Below are 13,057 nucleotides of genomic sequence, written 5' to 3' on the forward strand. Positions count from 1 at the left end.
GGTCTTTGTACAGGCTTCCTAGGACACACTTGTGACTTTTCTGCTGTGTCCAACTCTTTGTCATTGAGGTCTCAAATTGGACACTTCCCTCACAGAGACTTTCCCTGATCACCCTTGTAAGGAGCTCATCCTCATGTTTATCACCTGCTGAAATGCTCAGTTTATTTCACCTGTGTGCCATGTGACACCTCCTCCCACCCCCATTCCAGGAGAGTAGGCCCTTGTTAGGCTTCCTCTCCATAGTAGCTCAGTGCCTGGAACAGAGCCCACTTCACAGTGGGCAACAAACATTCGTGGGGTAAATTGCCTTGTTTTTCCAATCCCGGTATTTGTGATGTGCTTTCTAGTGTTCTTAGCTCCTTTGTTTGCAGTATCTTAACTGTCTTTTCAGAAACTGTGGAGTAAATGGTATCACACCCTAGGGGTCTTAGGCAGAGAGTGGGAAAAGCCTTGCCTAGCATCCCAGAGCTAGTAAACGGGAAGGAAGAGACATGGTACCATCAGGATGGCAGGATGCCTGGCATTTTATCTGAATTTAGTTGGCAATACCAAATTGTCTGTGGTTGGTTGGTTGCTTACTAAGGTTTATTTGTTTGCATGTTGGTCCCAGAAGGCCTCAGATCTCTTGGGACCTTTGGACTAGGTCACATTGCCAGCACACACTTGTCTGTGTGAGAGGTGTCCCTCCACTGTCCTTTCATAAGAAGATGGCTTTGCTAGCTGTGCTTGGTTACTGTGCTTCTTGAGCTGAACTTGGACTGACTCCAGGGCGGTCATGAGGAATATTCCCTTGCTCCAGCAAGGGTTGATTTGTTGTGAAGGTCACATTTGATTTCCTGATGAGAACAAAGTAGATATTAAGAAGTTTTTTTTATACCGTTTGTTTCTGGAGAGAAGATTTAATAGCTCCTTTCTGTTCTTTGTTGATAGTAAATGTTAGCTGCTGAGGCAGCTCTGAGCTTGTCCCCTTTATCTGGTGCAAGAATCCTTCAAAGAGGAGGAGAAACCGTGTATGTCAGCCATCTCCTGGACAGTTTGTAGGCATAAATCTTAATAGGATGCTGTATTCCTGAAGAGTTGTCACTGTTGGGCCCACTAGGCCTTTTAAACATGCTAGGGAGTGGAAGGAGAGGGTACTGGTGATAATAAAGCCTCTCAGAGCTCTTCAGGTCTACCCGCTTTGCTTTCTTGAGATGTGGCATACCTACATGTTAAGTGGCTGCTTCAAAATACTAATTTGCTTGCAGAAGACACATTTTGAAGAGTATTTTATTTCTAAAGGAACATTATTAAGACCAAAAGAAAGCTCAGCAAACAGGGGAAAAATACTTGTTTTGCCTTAATGTTAATCCAGGTGGGAGGAAATGGGGGTGAGAAGGCCTTTAAAGACTTGTCTTTCTTCAGCAATACAGCGACCTGTAACTGAGTATTTAAATCTGATTTTCTCCATAGATTGCTGCTAAAATTGATTCAATTCCTCACTTGAATAATTCCACGCCTCTAGTGGACCCCTCGGTCTATGGATATGGAGTGCAGAAGCGGCCCTTGGATGATGGAGGTAAGCTGTTGTGGACGTCTTGCCTTTCAGACAGCAGTGAACCTGCCGTTTAAGTTTGAATCTGTGTCAGCCATTTCCTTAACGGCTCTCCAGCCTCGCTCGCTTTCAGAGGAATGACAGAGGGTAACATATTTAGGATGATTTTTCTCAGCAATTCTCCAGCATTTGAGTTCCTATTTGCCTCGATAATACAGGAATCTTTGCTGCTGCGCTCCAAGGTAGAGCTGGCCTTGCACATCTGCTGGAAAATAATTTGACCCATTGAGAATTGAGTTTGATTTACCCTCTTTTCTCTTATGCACATGTGAGAACTAAAGTTACCACTTTTCTCCTAAGAAAAGCTAAGACTTGGTGTTTGGCTCTAAGGAACTTATGTCATGAGCTCCAAAAAAGGGAAGGGGATGGCAGCAGCGTCCGCTGGCTTTCACCATCCCCATCGTGAAAGGTTCTGTTCTATGGTCCTTTTCTTTCTGTGTGTGAGTGTGTATGCTGGTCCTAGGACTTGAACTCAGGGGGCCCTGGGTGCTATTGCTGATTTTTTTTTTTTTTCTCAAGGATACTATTCTACCACTTAAACCACAGCTCTGCTTCTGGCTTTTTGGTGGTTAATTGGAGATCAGCTTATCTCTTGACTTTTTTCCCAAGGCCGGCCTCAAACCTGATCCTAAGATCTCAGTCTCCTGAGTAGCTAGAATTACAGACCTTGAGTACCAGGTCCAACTTGACAGGCTCATTCTCCTCCCACCCCTTTTAATTGTATCTTATTGTCAGAATGATATACAGAGGGGTTACAGTTACATTTGTTAGGTACTAAGTACATTTCTTCTCAAACCTTGATACCCTTTCTCATGCTTTGGTCCCCCTTTTCCTCCCCCATTCTTCTCCCTTGTTTTGGTAAGTTTTTTGAGTTCTTTGAGACAGGATCTTAAAGTATGTAATCCAGGCTATCCTACGACTGGAGATCCCTTGCTTCAGTTTCCCCAATGGTGAGGTTACAGGTGTACAGCACCATACCTGCTTTCATGATGATATTCTCATATTACATACTTAGATCACATTCACACACATCAACAGAAGTGCCCATTGCCAGCACATGAGCACAGAATCCATCAGAAGTGGCTGCAGAGTTGGAACTGCTGCTGCAGGGCAGTGGTGTGCTCTAGGGCGCATGGGAGCTGTTGTTTAATCAGGGGATCGGGGTATTCTCTTCTATTCTCTGTCCATGTTCACGTATATTAATCATGCATGTGCTTTGGTGATGTATACCTGAAATTTTCTTTACTTAGCAATATGTACTATATAATCTCCTTTTCCAAACAAGTGTTTCTATAAAAGTACTTAGCAAAAACTAATTGGGTGGAGTTGCTTGCTCTGGTTTCTCTGGGACTTCAAGAAAGTAAATATAGCCAATGTGTGTTTTACTTACACTTTTTTGTGTGTGTGCCAGTACTTGGACTTGAACTCAGGCTACGGGCACTATCCCTGAGCTTTTTGTAGCTCAGGGCTAACACTCTACCACTTGAGCCAGAGCTCTACTTCTTGGCTTTTTTTACTCCCTTGCTGTTAATTGGAGATAAGTATCTCTGGACATTTCTTGTCTGGGCTGGCTTCAACTCTGGATCTTCAGATCTCAGCCTCTGGATTATCTCAGATTATAGGATAATGGCCAATTTTTGTTTGCTTGCTTGCTTGTCTGTGATGGGATTTGAACTCTGGGCCTATGTGCTGCCCCTGAGCTCTTCAGCTCAAGGCTAGAACCCTACCACTTTGTGCCATAGCATCACTTCTAGATTTCTGGTGAATTGGAGATGAGTCTCACAGACTTTCATGCCTGAGATAGCTTTGAACTGCAGTCCTCAGATCTCAGCCTCTTGAGTAGCTAGGATTACAGGTATGAACCACCAGTGCCCAGCAGGACAACGTTTTCATTGTTGTTGTTGTCTTTTTTGGGTGGGGGGGGCAGGTCATAGGGCTAGAAGTTGGCCTGGGCGCTGTCCCTGAGCTCTTCAGCTCAAGGCTATTGCCCTTCCCTTGAGCCAAGCCCCACTTCCCCTTTTCTAGAGGTTAATTGGAGATAAGAGTCTCAGATTCTTTTGTGCCTGTGGCAGGCTTTGAACCTTGATCCTCAGATCTCAACCTCCTGAGTAGCTAGGATTACAGGTGTCTTTGTTTCGTTTTTATTTTTATTTTTTTTGCCAGGCCTGGGCACTGTCCTTGGACTTTCTCAAGGCTAGAGCTCTACCACATGAACCTCAGCACCTCCTCTGGCCCTTTTTTTTTTTTTTTTTTTTTTCTTCTATGTATGTAGTATCGAGGAATCAAACCTAGGTCTTCATGCATGCTAGGCAAGCACTCTACCACTAGACCAAACTCCCAGCCTCTGGCCAGTGTTTTTAAACATTGGAAATGTCTGAACTCATGGGATGATTCTTGTCTATGTACAGCATTGTTCAAAATAACACTCTTGAAACTGATGTGCTGTGATCACTTTTGTTTGACTAGTGTTCATGATTTCTGAGACCAGATATACCCGCATTTTACCTTTGTGAGGAGGTGTAGTGAGAGGAAGCCTTTTACCTTCCCAGAGCTTCTATGATTTGCTCCCTCCTCTGGCATATCAGTGTAAAAATAAACTACATTGTTTAGTCCTGACAGGTCTCCTCCATGCCCGCTGTTTGCAGAAATCAAGATCAATACATTTCCAACTCATCTAGCCTTTCACAATTCCTTCTTGTTTTCACCTGCACGTGGAGTTGAAGTGTTAAAACATGGGCATCAGGTCCTCTGCGTAAGGAACCCAGAATGAAATACTTGACACTGTGCAGGAATCTTCTTCCATCAGTCCTTTGTATAGCTATTTGAAATAAACTGGCAAAAGGCTCTGAATTTATTGATAAGAGAATTGGACAGCCACAGATTTGCAGCCTGGCCATGTTCACCCCAGAAGCCAGTGTCACTTAAACCCTATTCCACTATTCTGTTACCTGCTTTCCCCTCTTTCCTTTTGAAGAATAAGTTCTTGTAAACACAATGGATTCTCATTTTCCCCCTCTTAGTGGAGAGTAGCAGGAGAATCCTTCTGCAGCCTGTTGTGCCCCCACACAGGTCTCCTGATACCTTGTTTGTGACAGAGCAGACCTGATTGGAAGCACAGACACTGTGACATTCTTAATATCAGTTTGATAAAAACCAATCCTGACTGCCCTTGAGCACTGTTAAGTTACATTCATGAAATTTGGTTTCCACAAGTACAATTTGGGTTTGAGCCTAATGATATCCCTGGGCCAGACTCGGTTTCCTCTTCTCAGTTTTCTCCTACCAGGTCAGGAGAATACGTGTGAGCCAAAAGGTCCTAAGGTCCTGGTGGGGAGATACATGTGTGCAAGTCTAGAGAGCACAGGATGGAGTACACTGCTTTCTTCTTAGCAGTGAAGATCCAAGGGCTTCCTAGGTTATGTTTGTTTCATTTGGCTTGTTGGATTTTTTTTTTTTTTTTTTTTTTTGGACAAAAGCTCACCAGATTGCTTCTTTAGCAATATGGACTTTCTAACTTTGCCATGCATTAAGAGTTTTTTGACCTCTATGAGGTTAAAGTTCAGTCCTCTAAAGTGTTTGGAGGTATTAGTTAGGTCTACTTAATAACACACTTCAGTGTGTGAGTGTGTGTGCCATTGTGTGTATGTGCTTTCCATTGGCTTCCCCCCCACACCCATCCTATCCTTGGGCTTTCTCAAGGCTCATGCTCTACCACTTGAGCCACAGCACCACTCCCAGCTTTCTTTTTTTTCCCCTGTCCTCGACAAATGTGTTAGGGATTTTTCTTGGTTACATTCAGCATTGAAGTGTTGCCAGGCATTGGTGGTTCACAATTGTAATCCTAACTACTCAGAAGGCTGCAATCTGAGGAGCAGGGTTCAAAGCCAGCCCAGACAAACAAATCTCGAGAGACTCCTACCTTCAATTAAAACTGAGAAGTGGAGCTGTATGTTCAAGTGGTACAGTGCCAACTTTGAGTGAAAAAGCCAATGGAGAGGCCAGGAGCTTGGCTTAGTGGTAGAGTGCTTGCCTAACATGCATGAAGCCCTGGGTTCGAATCAGCTTGTGTTCCAGGCAGAGCTGTCCCCCTTCCCCTGCATCCCTTCAGTCTTGACACCCACACTTCCTAGCAGTCTTGAAGTGCAAGGTGGCACCAGAATTCAGGATTCTGCTGTGGCTCTGGCGTGTTTTCCATCTCTGCAGCTGGAGCCTCTTCCCAGCACCAGTTTGACCTGTTGTGTTAAAGGCTGCTTGCTTCCAGCAGTCAGGGAAGTCCAGCTCTCCCTGCGTGGCCATTGCCTCTATGTCCTTCTCGTTTCTTCTCTGTTCTGCACACTCCTTGCCAGCCTGTTGGTCTGGCTCTGTTCTGAAACTAGTTCCTCATCCCAGCTCCCTTCCTGATACCTTCTACTTTGGCTTTAGGTCATCATTAGAGGACTTCCTCCTCACACCCTGACTCTTGGACTCTCCTTCCCCCTCCTCTCCACATCCGCCCTTGCTTACACACTCACTTCTACAATGCAGAGTAAATCATATTCTGCTTTGAAGCTCCAGGTGGTTTATTTGACCCCACTAGGGGTATATAACATGCCCTCTTTTATCCTGCAGGGGCCATGTCGCATTATGCCCCTCTTTCCTGAACTTGATGTACTATGGCAGACTGCCTTCATTTCTGTGTGGTCCTAGCAAGTGAAAGTAGTAGCTCCTTTTGTGTCCTTTGCCCTATCATCTCATTGGCATTTTTAATGTTTGCTGAAAAGTATGCTCCGAAGTTAAGAGAATATTAGAATGGTGCTAGCTGAACGTGTGGAGGGACTGAGCTTTTATCCCAGAAACAACCATGTCCTGTCCCCCTTGCACCCACCCACACTGTGGGCATCTTCCAGAGAAATGGATGGCGGGCAAAATCTGTAGTAGGTGTTAGGCAAGAACTTCAGCTGCCGATCTATGAGGCTGTTTAACCCCTGGGGAATGTAGACGTCAGGTCAGAAGAAGGTTCCTGGGTTCTTCCAGTGCTATGTCAGTAGTATAGTAGAAGCTCTGCTCTATCACTCAAGAGGCTTTAAGGCTTACCCGATAGTACCACCTCTCTGGAAAACAGTATTACAACCTTATAATTACCACACAGCCTGAAGTTGCACTCCTGAGCATTCAGATAGCTTCAAGAAATGAAAATGTATCCATACGAAAGCCTGTCTACAAATCTTCATTAGTAGCTTTTTGCCTAACATCCTCCAAATCAAAACATCCCAGAGGTTCTTCAGGAGATGCAGTCAAACTGAGGTCCAACCACTGCTGTGGAATATTATTTGACAGTGAGAAGGAGCAAGAGTGAAACTGTGTGGACAAATGTCTTCAACTTATATGATTACATAAGCCAATCCCAAAACAGTGCATACAGCCTAATCCTCCTAACTTTGAGTTTGTTTTGGGTTTTGTTTTTCTATGTATGTGGTACTGAAGAATCGAACCCAGGTCTTTGTGCATGCTAGGCAAGCATTCTACCACTAGGCTAAACTCCCGGCCCCCAGTTTGTTTGTTTTTTTGGTTGGACATGGGGGCTTGAACTCAGGGCCTGGATGCTGTCCCCCAGTTTTTTGTGCTCAAAGCTAGCACTCTACCACTTTGAGCCACCACGCCATTTCCAGTTTCCTGTTGGTTAATTGGAGATGAGCCATGCAGACTTTCCTACCTGGGCTGGCTTGGAACTGTAGTGCTCAGATCAGAGCTGGGGTATGAGCAGGGCCCTGCAAAGAATAACAAAAGGATCTCTTGCTTACAGACCAAGAAAAAGTGGTTTGACCACAGCTCCCTACCCAGTCAGTGATAGAAAAGAAGATACACAAGCCTTGGTGTCTTGCACATTAAGAGTAGTGCTTAAAAACATGAGTGGTACGGGCCGGGAGCGTGGCCTAGTGGTAGAGTGCTTGCCTAGCATACATGAAGACCCGGGTGTGATTCCTTGGTACCACATACTTAGAAAAGCCAGAAGTGGTGCTGAGGCTCAAGTGGTAGAGTTCCAGCCTTGAGAAAAATCCAAGGACAGTCCTTGGGCCCTGAGCTTAAGCCCAGGACTAGCCAAAAAGAAAAAAAAAAAATATGAGTGGTAAAGCTTGAGAAGTACTTACTCAAGACGCTGAGGTATGAGGGTTGCAGTTCCAAACCAGCCTATGCAAGAAAGTCCATAAAATTCTTATCTCCAGTTAACCAGCAAAAAACCTGAAGTAGAGCTATGGCTAAATGGTAGAGCAGTAGACTTGAGTGAGAAACTGAAAGGAGTACCCAGGCCGCAGTACTGGTGCTCACACACACACTACTACTTGCAGTTCAAGCACCAACTTACACATACATACACAATACTACTTTCAGTGCTAGTAAAATAACCATACTGTGATCAGACTGTTGGTAGCACACATTAAAATACAAGTGTAGCTGGGCACAGTGGCTCATGCCTGTCAATGCTAGCTACTTGGGAGGCTGAGATCAGAGAGTCAAGTTCAGAACCAGCCCAGGCACTAAAGTCCATGGGACTCTTACCTCCAATTAATGACCAGAAAACCGGAAGTGGAGCTGCAGCCTTGAGCTGAAGAGCTCAGGGACAGTGCCCAGGCCAGAGTTCAAGCTCCACGACCAACCAAAAAATAAAAGAAGAAGAAAACAAAAAGGTGTAAATGAAATAAGGCCATGAAATGCTATTGTCTCTCACTGTATCATGTTCATTTGTTGCAGCTTCACTCTGTTGTGGGTTTAGAAACAAAACACAGAGATCCCTTACCTATTGTGGGAGATACGTTCCAGAGACCCCACAAAATCAGAGAAGTAATGAGTGAAGCATGTTATAGCAAGGCACGGCTAATGCTGCCCCATTGCAGAAGTCTCAGGGACAAAACTCCCACAGTAGATGAGGAAATCACTGTAGGTGCTCTTATTGGCTGTGGTACATTCTGTTTCATGTTTTCACGGAGCTGGTTGTTACCTCTTATTGGTTTTGGTTTTGTTGTTGTTATTGTTGTTTGTTTTGAACTGGTCCTGGGGCTTAGGCTCCAGACCTGGACCTTTTATGCTCAAATCTTGTGCTCCACCACTTGGGCTGCACCTTTTTGGTGGTTAATTGTGGATAAGAACATCGCAGACTTTCCTGTTGGTATTCAGTTATGAGCTTCAGCTCTTAGCTTCCTGAGCAGAAGTATAGTCATGAGCCACTGGTGCCTGGCTCCCACATTGATTTAGTGTCTATTTGCTTAGCTGAAATTAAGTTTTAATGCTGTCTGTCTCTGTGGTATAGGTTTTGGTGTGTGTGTGTGTGTTTAAATTAAGGCTCCGTGCTTTCAAGGCAGATGCTCTTCCCCTTGATCCATTCTTTGTTTTTTAGTTGTGGGACTTTTTTGTTGTTGTTTTTGGTTGTGGGCATTCCCAAGTTGTTCAGCTCAAGGATACCACCCTATGCCTTGAGCCACAGTGCTATTTCTGGTTTTCTGGTGGTTAATTGGAGATAAGAGTCTCGTGGATTTTAGTGCCTGGGCTGGCTTTGAACCCCGATGCTCAGATCTCAGCCTCCTGAGTAGCTAGGATTACAGGCATGAGTCACCATGCCCAGTCTTTAATCCATTCTTCACAGCCTTTTTTGTTTTGTTTTTTTGCTAGTCCTGGGACTTGAACTCAGGGCCTGGGCACTATCCTTGGACACTTTTTGCTTAAAACTAGCATTCTGCTAATTGAGCCACAGCATCACTTCTGGCTTTTTTTTTTTTTTTCCTCTGTGTATATGGTTCCTGGGAATTGAACCCAAGGCTTAGTGCATGTTAGGCAAGCACTAGTCCAGGCTCCCGGCCCCCGCATAGCCCTATTTTTTACTTCAGTTTTTGCTTGCTTGTTTGTAATCGCTGGTCTCAGTCTGTGAACCTCTTCTCTAGGCCTCTCCAATGTGGGATCACAGGAGTAAGCTATGGCACCTGTTTTGTTTGTTGATATGAGGTCCCGGGCTGAGAGTATGGCCTGGTGGTAGAGTGCTTGCCTAGCATGCATGATTCCTGGGTTCCATTCCTTGGTACCACATACATAGAAAAAGCTGGAAGTGGTGATGTGGCTCAAGTCCTAGAGTGATAGCCTTGAGAAAGCTCAAGGACAGTGCTCAGACCCTGAGTTCAAACTCCAGGACAGTCAAAAAAAGAAAAAGAAAAAAAGGAATGTTAACATTTTGCCCCTGCTGGCCTCAAACCGTAACCCATATCTTCACCTGCTGAGTCGCTGTGTTTATAGCAGATGCCACTGTGCCTGGTCCCAATTATTGTTTCTCTTAGTGTCAGTGCTCTAGAGAAGGGTCCTTCTCTGGAAGGATGAACAAGTCCTGGTTAATCCCCATCCCTAGTACTTAGGTTAGCCTCCTTCTGCTCTTTCTCACTTAAAAGTAAGAAGATAGGGGCCAGGTGTTTGGCCTAGTGGTAGAGTGCTTGCCTAGCATGCACGAAGACCCGGGTTCAATTCCTCGGTACCACATACATAGAAAAAAGCCAGAAATGGTGCTGAGGCTCAAGTGGTAGAGCTCTAACCTTGAGAAAGTCCAAGGACAGTGCTCAGGCCCTGAGCTCAAGCCCAGGACTGGCAAAAAAAAAAAAAAAAAAAAGTAAGAAGATAAACCTGAATAATTTTCTCATTTAAAAACCCCCAAGTAATGGCAAAATCAGTAACAGATGACTTACCTGGGGGCTTGGAGTTCTCTGTGGCCAAATATTGCTTCCCCCAGCCACTGGGTGTCACTGGCTAGACCTAGGAAAGCACTGGTGACAAGTCAGATGAGAGCGGACTCCTCAGAGAGGTCTTTGAAAGTCCCATGGGAGCTTTGGATGTTAGTTGCTTCTGGTGTGGCATCACTTACTTGCCATGCTACACCATACCAGTCATCTCAGCTACATGTCTTGAGGATTAATTGACACGGTTATCTTGGGTTTTTGTTTTTGTTTTGTGCTGCTCCTGGGGCTTGAACTTGGGGCCTTGGCATTGTCCATGAGCTTTTATTCTCAAGGTTAGTGGCTCTACCACTTGACTCACTGCTCCACTTCCAGCTTTTTGGTGATTAATTGGAAAAGAGTCTCACCAGACTTGGGCCTTGGTACCCCATACCTATAATACTAGCTACTCAAGAGGCTGAGATTTGAGGATCACTGTCCAAAGCCAGTCCAGGCTGGAAAGTCCGTAAGATTCTTACCTCCAATAAACAACTGAGAAAAAAGCCAGAAGTAGTGCTGTGGCTTCGTGGTAGAGCACTAGTTCTGAGCACAGAGAGACTCAGGGACAGTGCCCAGCCACTGAGTTCAAATGTTAATCTTACCAATGCTTCTGCTAGGGTGACTTCAAACCTCAGTCCTCAGATCTCAGCTTCCTAGCTGAGACTGCAGGCTTAAGCCACCCGTATCCAGCCCCTTGTGGGTTTTTGTGGAGAGGAAAAAAAAGGCTGGTGACTTAAACTTGATCCCTATTATTAAGAGTTGGGTTTGCTATCCTGTGATACTTTGTTAGCATTTCTTCTTAGAAAGAAAAAAAATTACATCTCCCTCCCCTCCCCCCATGCACTATGGGGTAAAAAGGATGTGTCTTGACTTTTGTAGCATTTGTATTATTATTGAAATTAGCAAAGTTGGGACTAGGAGTTTGGCCTAGTGGTAGAGTGCTTGCCTAGCATGCACAAAGACCCGGGTTCAATTCCTCAGTACCACACACATAGAAAAATCTGGAAGTGGTGCTGTGGCTCAAGTGGTAGAGCTCTAGCCTTGAGAAAGCCCAAGGACAGTGCTCAGGCCCTGAGTTCAAGCCAGGGCTGGTGGGGGGGGGGTATAAGAAATTAGCAAAATATTATTCTTGCTTACATCATCACATCTCCTTTTTTCTGTGAGAAGTTCATCTGCAGCTTCTTACAAGTCCTGTGAAAGCATGGGCCCTGGTGGAATTGAAAGGAGGGAAGACTGGCCACGATACAAGTGCAGTGCTGGGGAAATAGGGCTGATTTATTCAGCACTTCTTTCCACTGGAAAATGATCGTAGTTAGAGTTGGATTGGACTGGACAGAGTTCCCACCTGTCTTCTGCATAGCCTCCTCCTCAGGAAGGCTGGGGAGGCCAGGAGCAGGACCCATCCAACCTGCTGAGTTGAGCACTAGCACCCTTAGCACCCTTTTGTCTTGCTGCTGCTACTGCTGGGCCCATTTCCTAAGAGAAACAACTTGATGTGGTATTGTTCCTTCCTTGCATTGGCAGAGGACGAGGACTGGCTTCCGGCCTTTGCCACCTCCAGGTATGAGCCAGCTTCCTGGCTGTGGGGTAGTATTGGGTGGGGCGCCACACTGGTACTTGCTGTCTCCTCTACCCCAGGGATGCTCCTGACCCTCACTTGCTAACAGACATGCATTTCCATTTCTGTGGTGAGCACAGAATGTTTAGTGGCCTTCACAGAAGGCCTCAGGAATGTTCCCTGGGTGATCACTGTGCCCTTCTATTTCTGGGGCTCTTCTGTGTTAGACCCACCACTATCTGATGATCATTAGCCACACTGCTGTCCTGGGGGCACGGGTACTCTTGCGTGTCCTTCATTTGAAGACATTTAGTTCTGTGTCTTTAGAGGTTTCTCGCTAGCCTAGGAACTGTGGTGGAAATGGGGACCCCAGTTCAGGGAGGGAGCTGTGTGCCACTGTGCCCAGCCAGACTGGACCGCTGAGTAGGAGCAGTGAGGTAAACCCACAAGTACTCTGTCGGTGGTGATCCTCTTTCCTCCTGGCCTCCATCATTAGACAGCCCTGCTCCGTAGGAGGCCCTGAGACTGGTGACCATTCCTTTCCTCAGGGAGACGTGAACAAGGAAGTGCTACCTGTCCAGACTAGAAACACACAGAAAAAGTTTTGAAAGTCAGTTAAGAGTCAATTCTCCTATCCCTAAGATAAGCAGAATGCAGTGTCAATCTTTTGGCTGCAAACCATTATCTTGCTATTGATCCAGAAAAGATACAGTATTTGTTCTGGATCAATAGCTTCAATAAACTCAGTGTCTTCTTTTACTTTTTTGTTGGCATTGTTTTTCGGTGCTGCTTCTTTCAGAATGTCGAGATTTTATTTCTTTTCCTTTGTCTCTTTATGAGCAGCAACTTCAGTCAGAATGGCAAGTCACATTTGAGCTGGAAAAGGGGTAATTGGAGTTTTACATTTCAGGTCTTAGACCTTTTTGCTTTGTCCTGAAGTTGGTGTAGTTGATCCTTTCCCTCTTATTATCTTTTGTCTATCCTTGTAATAACTTTGCCAGAAACATTTTTTAATGCTCTTTTTAGCATCTTGGAAGGTATTATGTTTGGGTTTATACTTTTTCATTGTCTGCTATTTTTCCTTAGCTGCATTTTCCAAAAGAGAAACGTTACAGAGTCGTTTCTGCTGATGGTTGGTGAAGGAGGCACTTGTCAATAGCTGAAAAAGGAGAAGCTGAA

General features: G+C 45.1%; 1 protein-coding gene across 4 annotated transcripts in view; it reads left to right on the forward strand.

Moving 5' to 3' along the window:
- Window positions 1–13,057, forward strand: part of Fubp3 (far upstream element binding protein 3) — a 54,159-nt gene that overhangs the window by 15,569 nt on the left and 25,533 nt on the right. For all 4 annotated transcript variants that reach the window (XM_090330824.1, XM_090330823.1, XM_090330822.1 and 1 more), the window contains one exon: window positions 1,453–1,558. In XM_090330824.1, the coding sequence (XP_090186950.1) occupies window positions 1,453–1,558 (106 nt within the window). The remainder of the gene's footprint in view (window positions 1–1,452; window positions 1,559–13,057) is intronic.

This window comes from Megascapheus bottae, chromosome 3 (assembly GCF_031878675.1).
Source record: "Megascapheus bottae isolate mThoBot1 chromosome 3, mThoBot2.hap1, whole genome shotgun sequence".
NCBI lineage: Eukaryota > Metazoa > Chordata > Mammalia > Rodentia > Geomyidae > Megascapheus > Megascapheus bottae.